This window comes from Balearica regulorum, chromosome 1 (genome assembly GCF_011004875.1).
Source record: "Balearica regulorum gibbericeps isolate bBalReg1 chromosome 1, bBalReg1.pri, whole genome shotgun sequence".
Lineage (NCBI taxonomy): Eukaryota > Metazoa > Chordata > Aves > Gruiformes > Gruidae > Balearica > Balearica regulorum.
The window spans coordinates 142,994,237-143,011,984 of record NC_046184.1 but is presented as its reverse complement, the minus strand read 5'-3'; the positions used below and the strand labels follow the sequence as shown (position 1 = coordinate 143,011,984).

The following is a 17,748-nucleotide window of genomic DNA, read 5'->3' as shown; positions in this document are numbered from 1 at the left end:
AGTGTCAAAAGCAGTCAAGATGGCAAAAAGGCCTTGAGCTTATTCATTTTGGAACCTGCTAACAAGGGCAGCTGTGCAATGTCTGTGCCTGGGCAATCCACAACCGACTGTGTTAGCACCACACCGTGTGCACTCACATTGTTGAATGCCATTGGAAATAGGATATTCAAACTCTGCAGCCAGAGGGCAAGGAGGACTGCACACCTTCCTGGGACCAGGGCATGAGCACAGACAATTGACATAGTGTTGATTTGGTACACTCAGGTCATTTGCACATGTGCAGAAATTTTTCCTGGTCAGTGCATTGAATTCACCCAACCCAGAAAAATGGGTACACATCATGTGGAAAAGTTGTGGAGGTTGGTGACATTCGTTTGTTACACACCTACAGGAGATGAAGCTGGCTAGCACAAAGGTGGGAATGGCTGTTATGAAATCCAGAGCGCTAGGCTTATTCTCCTGTGCAGGGCGGTGACCCTAAACAATAAGCAGCAAACAGTGGTGTGGCTTGAAGCAATGGTACCTGACCTATACCTGAGCCAGAAGGTAGACTCATATTTTCATCTACCTTTGAGGTTTGCCCTGTAAAAACGCCTATATGAAAAACGTCTGACAGAAATGAGTGAAAATTATGTGAAGTGGTAAAGAGGGTGTCCCTCTATTCTGACCTATTTGTCTCCCTGTAGAAAAACAATTGCTGCAATCACACTTTTCCCCGTTACATTACAGAAGTACAGGGTAAGGGAAATGAGTAAGACATAGGCGGGTTTTTTACACCCTGTTACGTGAGCGGTTCAGAAGAACTAGTAATGAAGTCACATCGTCAAAGCACACAGAAATATGCCACCAAGGCACATTCACAGCTTCCGTCCTTTTTCCCCATTGCTGTAACTGCTGCAGGGAAACGAGTTGTTAAGGAGAAGGTAGGTTTACTTTTGTCTTTGTTGTTTACTTTTACTCCAAAGAAGCTGGGCAAAAAAAAAGCGCATTTTGTTATTTGTGCTAGTTTTAATGTTGTTAAAATAACTGTCGGGGTGGATAGATACTACCTGCAAATGCATAATTTTGTCTGATGAATGTCTAGCCAAAATTTTGACTGCATGTTTTTTCTAGTCTGAAAATAATTATGTCAAAATATTTTAAAATTAGCAGAGTTTCCAGTAATATTGGCCTCATCCATATAGCAGTATTTTGCTTGTCAAGTTAAAACATGTTACAGCATTGAAGAGTGCCTATGTCATTTTGCCTTGAAAACACTTTTGAACTGGAAATGTTCAGATTTTAGCTCTTTACATCCACAGAGCAAAAATCACTGTGCAGAGTGAATCTCTTTTAGTACTGCATTTAGGCACCAGTAGAAAGGAAGTATGTCAGTGTCTTTTCTCTTATTACGATTTGAATACTGAAGAAGATTTCACATATACACAGTGCTCTGAAACTGTTGAGGGAATGTAGGCATAATTTTATCCTCATAGCACATCTAACATGTAAGCGGTAATTTGTCACAGAGGAGTCCAAGAAGACCCTTCTACCGAGTCATGAGGTTCAGACTGGACCCCCTTACTTTCTAAATTCCTTCTCAGAGAGGAGTCTAGGAGCGGTTGGTTCCAGTCTTAGCCTCTGACTCTAAAGGAGAGTTTGGACCCTAGGTTCTACCACAGAGTCAGTTTATTTCAGCTTGAGCTGTGTATCTCCAAAGAGAGACACCCTTGGTTATTTTCCTGTGCCTTTTAAGGCCCCACAGCACACCTGTCCACTCAATATGCACAGACTTTCTGTCCAATCAATTTGTTTAATAGCTGCTTTTCCTCTGTGATGATTGGAGTAACATCTTTCAAATTTTATCTACTCATGCAGTTTCATCATCCTCCCATCTTATCTGCACTTGGGTCTTGTCTGTCTTCTGTTGACTTGAGATGGAATGGTCCCTCTCTTTCTTTGAAGGTCTCTCCCTTGAATTATAGGCTTGGTCCAGTTTATCTCATTGTGCAAGACTCCCAGTACTCCTCCTTTTCAACCAAGCAAAGGTTCAACTATGGTTTGCAGCCTAAGGTTTCTGCACTCCAGTCACTCATGCCAAGCAAAGCCACTCAAGTTTCAATTGAACCTAATTTTAAGCAATCACAATTAATTCTAATATTCTGTAAGTAAGCTATTTAAATCCCCAAATAATTCCATTTCATATATTCCTCCAGACTAAAATAACTTTCCAAGTGTTTCAAAGGCAAAGCTAGGAAATAAAATTCAGAGGTCTAGTCTTAAGTACTATACCCAACACAGATAAGATATTCCCCTTAACAAAAATAGTGATATAAAGAAAAGTGTGTTGTTTGTTCATTTTTTTCAATTACAAATCTTCCTTTTCTTTGGTTATAAAAATCATAGCAGTATCGAGACTTGATAAGCTGCATGGTTGTATGTTACTTATAATCAGCAGGTTATCAGGCAGCATTTATGCTCATCTAATCAACTCTTTAATGAATCTGGATAAGAATAGCCACTGCAGCAGGATTTCAACCTCGCTGATATTTCCAAATTCCTTACATGACCATATCCTGTGGACATGTGTCAGGATTCAGCAGGCTTTGAGAGGTAACTGAGAGTGGCTTGTGCAGTAGCAGGGAGTCTAGCACTAGCCAATTTTCATAGAAAGTTTATAAACTACAGTGCAGAAAGGAAACAACTTCACACAGAAATACTTTTTGTTTTCTTAAGATTTTGATCAATAATCTGCACAGCATTTATGTGAGATGTGAAAGAAAGTTTGGACCACCTCTGGGGAAAATGGTACTGTTCTTCTACTGCAAATGTTTTTCTAAAGAAAAGCACACAATAGCAGCACAGGTATAAGAAAGAGGAAGAAAAGGCATTTACAAAAATAAATTTGCAGTTTACAGTGAGAAAAGTAAGTACTGTTTAGTACTTACATGTGGATTCCAGATGATGTAAGAGGGGAAAGGAATGAATCCCCCCGGATTCACCTGACCAAGGCAGATAGCTTAGTCCTAGAGGGATCCCTCTGGGCTGCTCACCCTAGGCTGTCTTTTCAGTGACTGTCAGGAAATAAACATAGAAAAGCCTTCATTCATCTCATCCTATACTAGGTTGAATAAACTGTGTCTTAAGTAGCTGTTTCTTTCCAGCCACTATTAAGGCAGCATAGCATTACTGATTTTCCTGTGGGCATATCTATACAGCACTTGGGTAAGTATAGGTAAGACAAACTCCACCCCACAACTGGACAGCATCTTCAGAGTAAGGTTTCCAACAGCAAGTATGTTATTTACAATTTTTTACATCTGATCAATTGTGTCCAAGACACAAGTTTATGAATTTTCTATTCAAGAACTACAGAATAAAAGTAAAAATTATCTTGGGTTCAAAGCCCAGAGGTGAGATCCTGTCCTTCCTTGTTAATAACTCTGATTACCAGAAAGGACTGCAGAGCCAAATTTTCTTTTCTCTGATCTTTTTCTGCAGCTACTACTCCTACACAGTTTCTAACATCTGCCTAAAAGATGCAGGTAATCTAAGTTGACTCAAGAAAAGTAATTAATAGCATTGCGTGTGCTCAAAACGTAGGTTGTTGTGCAGTTGGGTGCAATCACAATCATCACATCTGTCTCAGTTAATGTCCTGGTTTTCAGCTAGGATAGAGTTAATTTTCACAAGAAGCTGGGAGGGAACACAGCCAGGACAGCTGACCCAAACTAGCCAAAGGGGTATTCCATTCCATATGACATCATGCTCAGTAACTAAGGAGGGAGCTGGCCAGGGAGGAGGGCTTGGTGCTCAGGGACAGGATGGGCATCAGACGCCAGAGGTGAGCAAATTGCATTGTGTATCACCTGCTTTGCATATTCTTTTATGAGTACAGTTGTTGTTATTTTTGTCTTCCTCTACTAGTAAACTGTCCTTATCCCAACCTACAAGTTTTATCTTTTTCTTCTGATTTTCCTCCCCATCCCACTGGTGGGGGGGTGGGGGGTGAGCAAGCAGCCCTGTGGTGCTTAGCTGGCAGCTGGGGCTCAAACCACGAAAATTAAGTACCTTACCTCTTTCATGAAAAGTTACAAAGAATGTCAAGAAAGATTTCAAATATAACTAAATATATTAAAATATGGGAAAATAAGTTATTAATTTATGAAACAAAGGATGCTTGTGAGGATATTAGTATACTTGTATACATGTTTCATTATCATTATCAAAGAATATAGGAGGCAGTTCAGAAGGAAGAGTGCACTATAGAGCAACTAAACTTCTTTGCATCACAACTCACAGAAAAGGATCATGACAGTATGGTCCCTACCTCTTTTTTAAGAAAATAATGATAAAGAAGTGACAAATATGAGGTTATTAAAAGACGAATGGTTAAGCAAGAAGCCACTAGAAAAATTTAGCTGGTCCCCAAGTGTAAACTGGAAAGAGAAAAATTTCAGTTTCTCATTGAAATAATGGGAGATAATGGGACAAATGTCTCATGAAAGCTTAGCTCAGTTCCAAGTGTTGCTAAAAATAAAACTGTAACACACTGTGAATGAATACAGTAGGCTCAAAAATAAACTTTAACAGAAGCGTAGTCATACTTGACTACCCTGCTAATTTTTTGAGGTTTTTTGCATATCCACAGAAAGTGAAAAAAAGAAAAATGAAAAATAAATCCCCTCAAAACCTGAACAAAACTTGTGTTGGAAAAGGGGATAAAGTGACTTACACATGTCTGAATGATCTTCCCAGCGTGTGCTTGATGTTGGCATGAATGTGACACTGTGCAGTTGGTGATGGCTGTTTTGTAGGCAGAGTAACGTTCTGGCTGCAGAACTTAGGCTAATTAGTTTAAAGAACATCTGAGTATATTTCTATACATTTCTCTCACATATAAAAAAAAACAAAGCCATCACTGAAGAGGCCAAGGATGTGGTTTCATTTGCATTTTCCTTGACCACAATGCAATGTTAGGAGTTCACTTCACCCTATGTCCTATGCTGCCAGCCAAATCAACTGCTTGTTGGGCCATATGTGAATCAGGTTGTGATCGGATTTGAAATCAGAAGAGCCTGGTTTGATTTTGATTTGCAGCATTGCTGAAGACTTCATAAAGCCCATCCGTCTAAGACTCTTGCACAGCACCTGTGATCATACTTTAGACTGCTGCATTTACTTCACAATTTCTTGATGGGAAGAAAACTTCTCTATTTCTTTTATAAATGAGGAAGTGAAGTACACATATTTGATTGACCCTAGGTCATAAAGTGAAGCTATGGCAGACCAGAGAACTGAGCAGAGCTCTCTGTCGCCTCAGTACAGTACCATAATCACTGGACTCTTGGGAGTGGTTTGCTACACACACACACACACATTTGTAAACTTACACACAATTTTAAATGCCTGTCAACATTTCTTGCAGCAGCAAGACCTTTGTTGCTAACCTACACTGTCATCTCAGATGAGCTTGTTCTATTGTTTGTGGTAAAGGATGATAAGCCAGATGTCAAAAGAAGAAACTCAAACTGCTGAGGTGGGAGGAGCATTATTATTTTTAGTGATGATCATTTCTTCAGCACTACTCTCTACAAGACCTCACAAGGAATGGCACTATCACAGCCAGGGAGGCAGGATGGAATCAGGAAGGAGCCATGGAGGTAGGGGAAGGACAGGGAATGCTTAGGCCAACACTGCTGTAGAAAGAAATGCCACTGAATCAAGCTCTCCAAACAATTTCAATCTTTCTCTTGGAAGAGAGGAAGTTTTCCAGAAATCCAGGTGTACTCTGACAACTTTGTCATCTCTTGAACAATTCCTCTTTATTTCCAAAGTTTTAAGAATCCGATGGTTGCTATTCTTGTGACTCCTTTGCAAAGTCATGTCCCTGACAATAATTCCCCTAGTGCATGCTGACTCCCACTGTGATGAACATGAAGTGAACGCTTCCACCGAGGTGTTCTGAGGGATGGGGTTTAATTCATCCAGCTCTATTTACAGCTAAGCTACACAATATCATATTATGTCACTGTCACAGAACCACACAAACTAGGCCAGTCCAGTTAATAAACAATCAAACAAAAATATTTATTTTACAAGAGGGAAGGGGACAAACTAAGTTTTGTTCTAACTGAAACCACTCTGGCTCCAACAGACATTAACAATTCACAGGTTCAGGATGTCAGTCGGGAAATTAGTACTACACCACTGACTTAAGAGCTCCTAAGGTTTATGGTTGATGACCCAAAATGTGCAAAATCACTCACCCGTGTAAGATGAGGTCTCTCAATCTGTACAGAAGATGAACCACAGGTGGTATCCCAACCCACGGGGAGAGCCTCCAACCACAGACTCACTGCCCTGAGGGAGACTGACTCAAGATGGCCCCCTCGTGGGACTCCATTTATACCCAATTCGAATCTGACCTGTGGCGGGTGCATCTGCCACATTCATGTGTCCTAAATAACAGCCTTTGCCTCTGGAAACTGTGATACTAGCCACCTTTATTATGTGCCTACACTTGTAGTACACTCAAACGAAAGAGTCTTCCTCCTGTAGAGTGGTCCCAAAAGCCTTCATACAAAACAGGAGCTGCCTGGAGCAAGCCATGAAGAAATATTAGTTACAAGAGTGTGTTTGAGCTCCTTCTTTTCTGGAGAAGAATTGCCATTTCTCGCATTACAGCTGAAAAGAGGAAAGGAGCTGGAAAGAAATACACCCTTTTAATTCTCCCTTTGCTCATGCTATTGGCAAGGGGTGTGGTAGAGACCAAAAAAATAAATGTATTCAAAATGGATGAAGGAAATTAATGGTGGATCAGGCTTTCTCAGACTGCTAAGCACAGTGATCTATGAGGTACCCTTCAACTTTGGAAGTCCACAGGGCACTGCTCGCTGGTAGCTGAGAGAGCATACAGGTGAAGGCTTGCTCAGTGCTTTCTCTCTCCTTATACTTTTCTCACTAAGCATACACGGATGTCAGATGTTTTGGTCTGCTCAATAACAGCATTTCTTTTCAAATCAGTGCGGTCAGCTAAATGATCAGATGCTTGTGGGAGCATAAAGAAAAAGAGGCTTTTAGCTTGGACTGCTGTGAAGCTTGGATGGGAGGCAGTCACTTGTGTTCATAAATTCATATTTTGGAACCTGTGTTAGACATGAGGGGTGCTTTAAGAGTTGATTAAATCCTAGTCAGATCTTTAGCATCTGTAACAATGGTAGATAATCCTCACGGCTCAGGACAGATACATCACTGCTGTCTTAAAGCACATAATTGCAAGGCTCAAAAAATGTGGAGCTGGATTTACTAAACAGGTGGCTAAAAATTACTAAATGAACTTGCAGAGATCTGCATGATTATAGAGTTTTTCCACAGAGTTGATATGAGATATTCTTCCTGTGTTTGCAGGCATGAATGGGACAGCCATTGAAAATTTTGTCTGCGTCATTTTTAATGTTTCCTTCATGAACTGCACTTGGGATGTGGGCAGGACTGCTTCAGAAGATACCCAGTATTTCCTGTACTGGAAAACCTCAAAGTAAGTAGGTCTGCTTGAATTTAGGGAATTTTGATTTCTGATCTGACACGTGACATCATTGTCAATATTTAACTGATGCAATATGTCATATAAAGGAGAGAAGATTTCTCAGGATGCCAGAATTACACCAAAGATAATTTTGGAAGGCACACAGGATGTAGATTCCAAAATGTGACAATAGAACATAAGACAGCTTATTTCCTGGTAAATGGGTCTCGAAATGGACAAAACATTCAGTCATATGAGAAGAGGATTCTTCTGTACCAAATTGGTAAGGATTATTTTTCAATTTTATTTCCAGTTTTATGCTAAGGGAATGAAGAATTTATCCCTGAAAAAATCATATGTTTTTAAAATACTGCTCCTCAGAACAGATTTTATTTTTTTTCCCTTTTCCCCAGCCTTGATAGCTGAAAAGTCAAAAGTACAAAAATGAACAAAAACAAATAAATGCAGAGCCAATCTGAAATCATAGGTCAGAAATGTGCACATTTCAGTCATGTATTTATTCTCTGAAAGAAAGGTGTCATCTTTTGGGATTAACTAGCTAGGGATGCCTGAGTGGGACTATCTAGAAGTTGGGTTTATATCATTATCTCATAATTTTTTTCATCCACATAATAGAAAAGAACTAATTAGCTTAACGCTGTGAGCAAAAACTTTCATTTTTTTAATGGAAGAATGTTGCTAATAAAAAATAAATAAATTACTTCTGTTTAATATGAACACAGTATAAAAACCCAACCAAACAAAAAGAAAAGCCCACAAGAAAGCCAACAACAAACCTGCACAGATTGTATGCTGAATTCAGTAAAATCTAGCAAATGCTTTGCATTTTTTAATTTCACCTACTGTTGCTGCTGATATTCTGGGGTCCTCAACAGGAGTGTTAAATTAGCGAATCCTGCTTCAGAATATGGAGAGAATATAATAATTCTGGTAAAGCTACATTACCTCTTTTTAGATCAGTTTCTTGAACATCTACCTATATTTTGAAAAGGCAGAGTGAAGACAAATTAGTATTAATCAATTGTATTTCTAATTATATTATTATAGAAAAACTCACCCCTCCAATAAATGTCACTGTGAACTGTACAGAAGCTTCTCATAGTTGTGAAATTCGGTGGCAACCACCTCGCACAAGTCATGTGAAAAAACATACTTGTTTCAAATACGAAATTGTCATAGAAAACAAGGTAAGAATAATTATAACTCTTAATAGTATTTTGTATGCTTGTTTTTCCATACATGTTACCATACAAACAATACCCTGTTCTCTTTCCCTACTTAACTAATCTCTCTTTTTTGATATGTAGTATCCCCTCTTGCACATGAGCTGAGGATTGCTGTCACTCACAAACAAGGGCAGCAAACTGAGGGAATGCTTTCAGCCCACCGTACAGCTGGTCCGTAAAGAAACTGGGCAGGGCATTCCCCACACTGAGGGTGAATGACTATTCTAGCACGTACAGGGGGATGGACCATATTACCTCATGACTTTATTATGAACAGTTATAGGATACATCAAATGAACTCTAAATATACTACAAAAAAGCAAAGCTACTGTTAAATTGGATACAACCAATTTTATGTGTCCCCGTAAGGCAGTTTGATCTTAGTGTAATCTCTCAGTCCTGCTGCTGTTTTGTGATGAAGTTAGGTCAGGAATTTCTTTTCTGCGGTTTTCCCCTCAGCAGTGTCCTATCTCATCAGTCACTTTTTAGCATGTCTTTCACAAACTCACTTTGCGTTTGTTCCTACTTCTTGTAGTCATCGCTACTGCCTAGTTAGGTTTATGGTATTACCACATTAGGTGCAAAGTAACGTGCTTTATTACAAAGGCACACCTGTAAGTTAGGATGTGCTGCAAGAGCTCTTAGGTATCTCCACCTGGATCCCCATACTTTCCATCCTGCCCTTTGTGGATTCAACCTTGCCTTCTTCTCCTGTTGCCTCAATTTACTGACACCAGTGAGGTGTTGCTGAAGGAGTTTATGGGTTTAGCTAAAGTATAGACAATAAAGCATACATAGTCAGGATGGCTGCACCACAACTGTCACAATCAGATGTAAGAGACAATAATACAGCTTTTGTTCATTGTGGGGGTTTATTAAGTTCAGTGCCCTTTCTTTTTAAATTAAGCTGGAAAGAACCATGCATGTTTTTGAATAAAAAGAAATATTCTGTCAGGTTATTGGAACGTAACATCCAGGTTTTCCATATCCTAACTGTATATGGTTGCTATTATACATTTCAGTAATTGCAAGTATTTTGAAGACTTGGATGAATATAGGCAATAGTATTATATCCATCAAAAATAAAATTTGAAACATTTGTGGAAATATTTGTGAGTTCATTGTTCCAATGGTGGGGGAAAAAAAAAAAAAAAAAAAAAAAAAGAGGAGACATAACATAGCTAAATTAAACATTTAAGAATGTAAAAACTACACAGACAAAAGTTTTAATGGAGAAAAACATCATCCCAGTTTACTAGCATTTTTTTAGATACTTCATTTTGTAAAAATAAAAAGTACAATTTTAATTAGTGGCAACCTGAGCCTTTTTTTTTTGTTTGTTTGTTTCTTTGATAATCAATTCTGCAATCAAATTTAAAGGGTATAGTATTTCAGACCACCAGTGGTGAGGAAAAACCTTTCAATGGAAGAACAGCTTAACTTCATAGTCTTCAAAAGAAAGCATTTAAAATATTAAATGTACTTTTTTTTCTTTTTTTCCCCAAAATCAAACATCCATAAGGCAGGACCCCTTATTGTATAGTAAAAGAAGAACAATAATAAAAATCAAAATTTTCTCTTGTTACTAGGCTAATCCTGACAAAAACATCAAACCCTCATCTAAAACAGTAAGTCTTTTTTTTACTGTATTAATCTAACATATATGCTGGGTGTAAATGTGACCAATATCAGATCATCCTCCAACAAAATTGTTTTGGTTTCACACTACCAGTTTCAGTACACTATGTATGCTCTTTATTGACAAGTTTCCTAAATTCAAAGTTTTAAACTTTTATTTATAAAACATAGTACAAAACCCACCTGCACATGTGGAAATTTATATTACTTCTATGCAAGTCACAAAATCTTCCATTTTACAGTCTTTTGAACTTCATATCAAATTCATATATATGTATAAATATGGATCATATCTCCACAATACACTTAGAAACACAAAGTGTGGAGAAAATTTTCTTTATTAATGGTCTCTGGAAGGTGTTGAGTTGGAAGAGGCAAGAAAATATCACCTGAAAGATTAAGCCAGTATAAAGAAGGAAGGAAAAAACCCCAGGTTTTCAAGAAGGCTCAATATTCTTCTAACAAGGATTTCAACGTATGTCAATTTTTTCCCTTCTATATAATCTGGCTATTAAACTCTACTTCAGTTTTGAAAACATCAACGGTAACGGAATGTCAGATCTTTAAAGAATTACCTTCTAGTAGAATAAAACATTTAGAAACTGACAATAAATTATTCGTTATTTTTTCCCAAAGACCCATTGTTTAACAGAGTCTAAGGAGCCATGGAAGCATACTACAAATTTCATCTTCACATTACCAATAACAAAAATGTTCAAACAAAGGGAATTAGGATGGAACAAGCTGATTTATTAAGGGATAATTTTCTATTTTTTATTTCAACCATCTAGTCTGTTCAAAGAAGTATGTGTAAAATTTTCTTTTGTAATCTTTTGTATCATTAAATGAACCTGATGCATTTTTAACATCTGTACATCTAGTGAATAAAAAGTTGTCAGTCTAGCTGTTTTGTATTTAGGAGACAAGCGGCCCAGGAAACTCTTTCATATTTGGGAGCTTCAGTGCAGAAAAAAGGTACAGCGTCAAACTCAGAGCAACTGACAATGGTTGTTTAGTGAGCACAAGCTGGGGAGAGTGGAGTACACCCGTAGAGTTTGGTAAGAATGAAAATCACTTCCTTGATCTAGTTTCCCCTCAGTTATTACATGTCTGCCTCATTTATTACTTCATTCTTACAGATGGAACTCATTGATATTTGCACATTAATTTGCTAGGAAGAAAAGGAGCAGAGAATTGGCATATCTCTCACTATGAGGGAAGTCTCCAAGCATTCTGGTGTGACAGTGGGTGTTTCTTGCAAGGACACAGTGAATAAAGAAGACCTTTGTGAGGTCTCTTGCCAGCTCTTTTCCTTCTTCCATTTCTACTTCTGGCTTTATACATTTATCTTTTCCCCTGTTAGTCTCTTCCACCTTGGATTTTGAAGCACTCTGTAGGCCTCAGCTCCTTACAAAATGCTTGGTAAGGTCTCAAGTTACTGCAGAGAGTTCACATACTGTCGACCATCCCGTTCCTTCACGTCACTGGGCAATGAGGCGCTAAGCTAAAGAAGGCGGCACCACATCCGGTGCTTGACACTATCAGGCAAAGCAAATTGCATGTAGCTGTGCGTTCATTCCTGTTCTGTGATACTAATTGACACTTTGATGACTACTTGTCTTTCAGGAAAAGAACAACTTACATCTACTTCATCACATATGTTATTTCTGATACCAGTGCTGACAACAAGTCTTGTATTTTTTCTCTTTGTACTGTAAGTCTTATATGTTGTGCAAAATTTTTATTCTGTAGTTGAAATAACACCTCGTTCCCCAACAGAAAATTTCTGGTCTCATTTTAAAGGAGGAAGGAGGGGGAAAATCAACATTGAAATGTAGCAGCAATCATGACCTGCTGGATGTTCCTCAACTGGGCTCTATATTTCTGATTCCAAACCTTCTTATCCACTTAATCAACATAAAACAACATTTTCCAGTACTGGGACAAGGCCTTATATCAGTGCCGCTTTCCTGACATCAAACCCTGCAATGTAGATGGGTAGTACATGAAATTGTTTCCTTGTTTTGAGGAAATTTTGCTTTTAGATACTTTAAAATCAACTTCCTATGATTCTTTAATAAGTCATAAAATAAATAATTATCATCCAAATTCTGAAGGTGATACCATTGATGAAATGATACCATTGTATTCAGCCTATGCAAATTTTAGTTACTCTTTCACTACTTTTGTCTTAGAGAAATAAAACAATTCCTCAGGAGCATTATTATATATTATGTATTCGTATGTTTAAATACAAAGTCTTTTCTTCACCAATCCTTTTTATCACCGTAGAAGCATTTATTTGAAAAAAACATCTGCTACAGTACCACAGCCAAGAAACCTATTCCATGAGGTCTCTTCAATGGATTTCCAGGTATGTTTTCTTTCCATTTGCCTGAAATTTGTTGTAAATAAGGATCCATTGCAATCTCAAAGGTATGACCTAAGTGTCAGTAAGGTGCATAGAAGATAAATTTTCTTTCTTTTTCTTGATCTTGGGGTATTGAAAGAGAAGGTCCACATGCAAATAATTTTTCTGGTTTTCCTTTTCCATTCTGAAACAGTTGTCATCTGTTTACCTGAAACACTGGAGAAATTTCACCCTGTTCTCCCTATAAGCCATATGGTATCACTAGAATAGTGCTGAGCCTAAGCTTCTCAGGACAATAAAAATGCAGAATCAGACTGTTGGTCAGCTATGGGGAGAGAAGGGACAAAGAAATCTACTGCTGGCCAAAACCAGTTGTGCCATAGCAGATGTTGAGACCCATATTAGTATTTAGCAATCATGCTGAAGGAGGAAAAGTTTTTAGGATATGGTAAGCAAGAAAATCTAACAGAGACCTGAGAGGTTCTAGCTTATGTGGAGAGCTGGAGAGACTCATGAGAAGAAGGAACAGACAGGCAAACGTTGCAAGTAACAGAGGGGAATTGCCCATCTAGAGAGCACGTTGCAAAGTTTGCTGCAATTTTCAATTTGCAAAGTCTTTAAGTTGGCTACAGCCAGGTCTGGAAGCAAGACTGTGTCTGCAAGCACACGCTGGATCACTGGTGAACCCTTATAATTCCTTTTACTTTTTGTTCCTTCATCATGTTAACTTTTCCATGTTTAAAAAGATGAGTTTTCTGTCTTTTTAGTTGAAAAGTCTTTGACCTCTTTGGCGAGCTTATCATGGCGAGAAGACCTAGACACGTACACAGTCCTCTCATTGACAGAGTCCCACTACAGCATCTATATAATAAATAAAAACTCTCTGAATGAGAGAAGACTCATAAATTATAAAGTCGTGGCTAATCTCATGCATGAAACACTAATGAAATATTTTATTCTTCTTTATTAGACAGAATATAAGAATCAATTAATTAAGCATGAAACTGAAGAAATAACAAGAATTACTGAAGAAGTGGCATAATGGCATGCAAGTGAAATGAGCAACTTGAATTTTTTCAAACATGTATATGTTGTTGGCAGTAATTTTCAGGTTTTCCATATTCTCTCCCTCTTGCAAGCAGAGAGGACAGTGCTGCCTGTAGAGACAATTCCCCAAGAGCCTATCTTATTTGTATCTGATTGCATTTTCCATAAATAATTTTAGTGGTTTAACTATTTTTGTTTCTTCTTATAATGAATATTCTTGCAATGTTTCAGCAAAAATATTTCAATAGAGTTTTGGAAGTTATTATGCTGATTTTCAACACCATGCGAAAGAATAACATAAGAACAACCAAACTTAAGGGATTTTTTCAGGATCTCCAGTGGTCCAATGCCTTGGAAAAGGTACAGGCACACTGAGATTGTGATCAAGAATAAAACTTTGTCACCTGTATGAAAACCCACTGAAAACCTGCTGTGCTGGTTTTGGTTGGGATAGAGTTAATTTTCTTCATAGTAGCTAGTATGGGGCTATGGTTTGGATTTGTGCTGGACACAGCGTTGGTAACACAGGGATGTTTTCGTTACTGCTGAGCAGTGCTCACACAGAGCCAAGGCCTTTGCTGCTTCTCACACCACCCCACCAGCGAGTGGGCTGGGGGTGCACAAGGAGTTGGGAGGGGACACAGCTGGGACAGCTGACCCCAACTGACCAAAGGGATATTCCATACCATATGATGTCATGCTCAGCATATAAAGCTGGGGGAAGAAGGAGGAAGAGGAGGGACATTCAGAGTGATGGTGTTTGTCTTCCCAAGTCACCGTTACGCGTGACGGAGCCCTGCTTTCCTGGGGATGGCTGAACACCTGCCTGCCGATGGGAAGTGGTGAATGAATTCCTTGTCTTGCTTTGCTTCTGCCCGTGGCTTTTGCTTTACCTATTAAACTGTCTTTATCTCAACCCACGAGCTTTCTCACTTTCACCCTTCCGATTCTCTCCCCTATCCCACCGGGGGGGAAATTATAGAGCAGCTGTATGGTGTTTAGTTGCCAGGGTTAAACCACAACACTGGCCAAGACTAAACCTCTTACAAATGATTATTTGCTCACACAAAATAAGTATTGTTAAAGAATTCAGGAGACAATTTTCCCATAATTCCATTTGTTGCTTTTTTGAATTATGTTGCTACATCCTTCAGTACAGCATGCCCTAGATGTTGCTCACAGTCGTTTACAAAAGCAAACATTTCCTCCCACTTTTCATCACTTCACATCTGTGGTAGATGAAAAAATAACTTAAAATATGACTGCTAACAGCAGATAATTATGTGTATGTGTGTGGGGTGGGAAATGTTGGAAATTGAACTTTTGAATTCTCCAGCAGAAGCCTGCCACATGGTACAGGCTGGTGGTGTGGTTTTATAACACCTGGACAAAACAGAAGTGGCACATCCTGAATCCTCCGATTAGTGAGGAGATATGAGACAAAAACATCAATTTGGAGGCTAATCACACATTCTGCTTCTGTGGATGGACTATTTAGATTGGGAAAACCAGGGTTTAGAGGCCATTCATAGCCATGAAGTCCCAGTGCCATGCCTGTGTCCCATCTCTTATCCAGCCCCATGCCTCTACACCCTGTCCTGTGTCTTCACTTCTAAAGGTCTCTGCCATCATCCAGACCTACACTGCATCAGTGCATTAGAGTTGTAAAAACTCGGTGGTACCATACAAAGATAAACAAAAGTAAAACAAATTAGCCGTGGACACATGGTCAAACAAAAGAAAAACAGGTCAAGAAAAGTTCAAGCAGAGCAAGCCTGACAAACTTCAGCTCTACAGTCTTGCAAACTCATTACAAAACTTATGGTCTGTTACTAGCAATGGCAATACCATATTACAGGGCTACATGGTTACAACAGCTAAGTTCACTAATACCACCATTACAAATGATCTGGTTTTTCCTCACATAAGTATTACTTGGTGAATGTCTCTATAGAATAAACACTAAAGATCGCTCGTGCCTACTAGGCAATTCTGTTCCTGACTGACTTTTCCAAAGCTTTACCTGAGGTGGCTGTCAGATCCAGGCGGCAGCACCCGACTGGCCTCTGCCAGTGGTGACACCAAACCAGACCCAAGCAGGGTCGGATACACAAACACAATGCATGCACAGATGATCAAAAGGCTTTTATTACCTCGATATCCCATCAGGGGTTCCCCAGCAGTTTCCTGCACGAGGTAAGATGCAAGCGGGAAGATTCCTGGCATCGTGGAGCGACAGCCCATGGCGAGGAACAGCGGGTGTGAATATATGAGGTCTTTATGTGAGAATGTGCATGCACAATAAATCTATGTGACGCGATGGCTAACAGACAGCCTTGCAAGCGGACACATGAATAGTGCATGGTCAGCTACAGAGAAGGTGCGTGACAGAGGAACCTAGCCAGGGACAACATAAGTAACAATGTGCTATAATGTGGAATAGAAATCTCTGCTGCCTTAACAAAGCATAAAGGGATTTATTGTAAGGAGCCTGGGAAAGAGCTGTACTGACCTCCATCGCCTATCTCCTCGCCATTCTTCTGCACGTAACCGTACAGCAGCTAAAATGACTTCATCTGAAACTAGTTTGGTCTTTGTTTCTGCATTTCTGCCAGAAAAAAACATAGGACAGACTCTTACACAAATCTCAAGTGATTTGCACATTCTGGTAAATTGAATCCCTGCAAAACAGAAGAGGTGCTGCCAAGGTTAAGAAAGACCATGCCAGGTGAAAAAACTCAGTATGGTGACTCCTAAACTAAGAAGCTGGAGTTAGCTGTCTTCATCAAACCAGAGCTTCCTATGGGAGTTTCACTTCTGTCTAGAGCAGAGCCCTGGCTCGAGGGAGGCATGCCTTGAGCCATCTCATACTGTAAACTGAGCTCCAGCAGTCAGGCACCAAGGGAGGTCCTACAGCAGAAGAGATAGGATCAGATAGGATAGACTAGGATAAGATTCAATAATATATCTTATTTTATTTTATTTTATTTTATTTTATTTTATTTTATTTTATTTTATTTTATTTTATTTCAGTTGAAAGGGACCTACGCTGATCATCTAGTCCACCTGCCTGACCACTTCAGGGCTGACCAAACATTAAAGCACATTATTTAGTCCTCAGCTGCTCCTCACAGGACATTCCTTCCAGTCATTTCACCAGCTTTGTTGCCCTCCTCTGGATGCATTGAAGGACCTTCACATCCTTCTTAAATGATGGGGTCCAGAACTGCACGCAGTACTCAAGGTGAGGTCGCACCAACGGTCAGTACAGTGGGATAATCAACTATTTTGCCCGGCTGGTTATGCTGTGTTTGATACACGCCAGGACGGTGTTTGCCTTCTTGGCTGCCAGGGCACACTGCTGGCTCCTATTGAGCTGCTCTCAACCAGCATTCCCAGATCCCTTTCTGCAGGGCTGCCCTCCAGCCACTCCTCTGACAATTTATGCTTGTGCCCAGCATTATCCATCTTAGCTGCAGAATCCGTCATTTGGACTTGTTAAATTTGATCCCATTAATCATTGCCCAATGTGCCAATCTATCTAGATCCCTCTGCAAGGCCTCTTGTCCCTCAAGAAACTCAACATCACCTCCCAGTTTGGTATTATCAGCAAACTTGCTAATGGTGCATTCAAGTCCTGCATGCAGATCATTAGTAAATATATTGAACAGAACTGGCCCTAGAATTGAACCCTGAGGAACACCGCTGGTGACTGGTCACCAGCCATATGTAGCCTCATTTGCTACAACCCTTTGAGCTTTGCCCTTCTGCCAGATCCACAAGGTCAGGAGGAAGCAAGTGGTGGCAGGGGGTGCAGAGACCTGGGTCTGTGAGGTATGCGAGGACACCACTGGCATAGTAGATTGTGCGCCGGGGTAAAGGTGGAAGATGTCAGGTCTGTTCAGAGAGGTTACTTGGGACTGCAAGGGTTGAACTGT

The 17,748-nt window shown here is 39.5% G+C and overlaps 1 protein-coding gene across 2 annotated transcripts; it reads left to right on the top strand.

The window, feature by feature from the left end:
• Positions 1 to 822: 822 nt before the first annotated feature.
• On the top strand, positions 823 to 14,721 carry LOC142598404 (granulocyte-macrophage colony-stimulating factor receptor subunit alpha-like). 2 transcript variants are annotated; one of them, XM_075736930.1, is made up of 9 exons: positions 823 to 923; positions 7,390 to 7,519; positions 7,615 to 7,790; positions 8,576 to 8,715; positions 10,344 to 10,382; positions 11,312 to 11,450; positions 12,019 to 12,106; positions 12,685 to 12,766; positions 13,734 to 14,721. In XM_075736930.1, the coding sequence occupies exons 2-9, from the start codon at positions 7,392 to 7,394 to the stop codon at positions 13,803 to 13,805; spliced, it is 864 nt and encodes a 287-aa protein (XP_075593045.1). In that variant the 5' UTR covers positions 823 to 923; positions 7,390 to 7,391; the 3' UTR covers positions 13,806 to 14,721. The 2 variants fall into 2 exon arrangements, with proteins under 2 accessions (XP_075593045.1, XP_075593037.1); XM_075736922.1 differs by having other exon boundaries at positions 12,685 to 14,721.
• Positions 14,722 to 17,748: the final 3,027 nt, after the last annotated feature.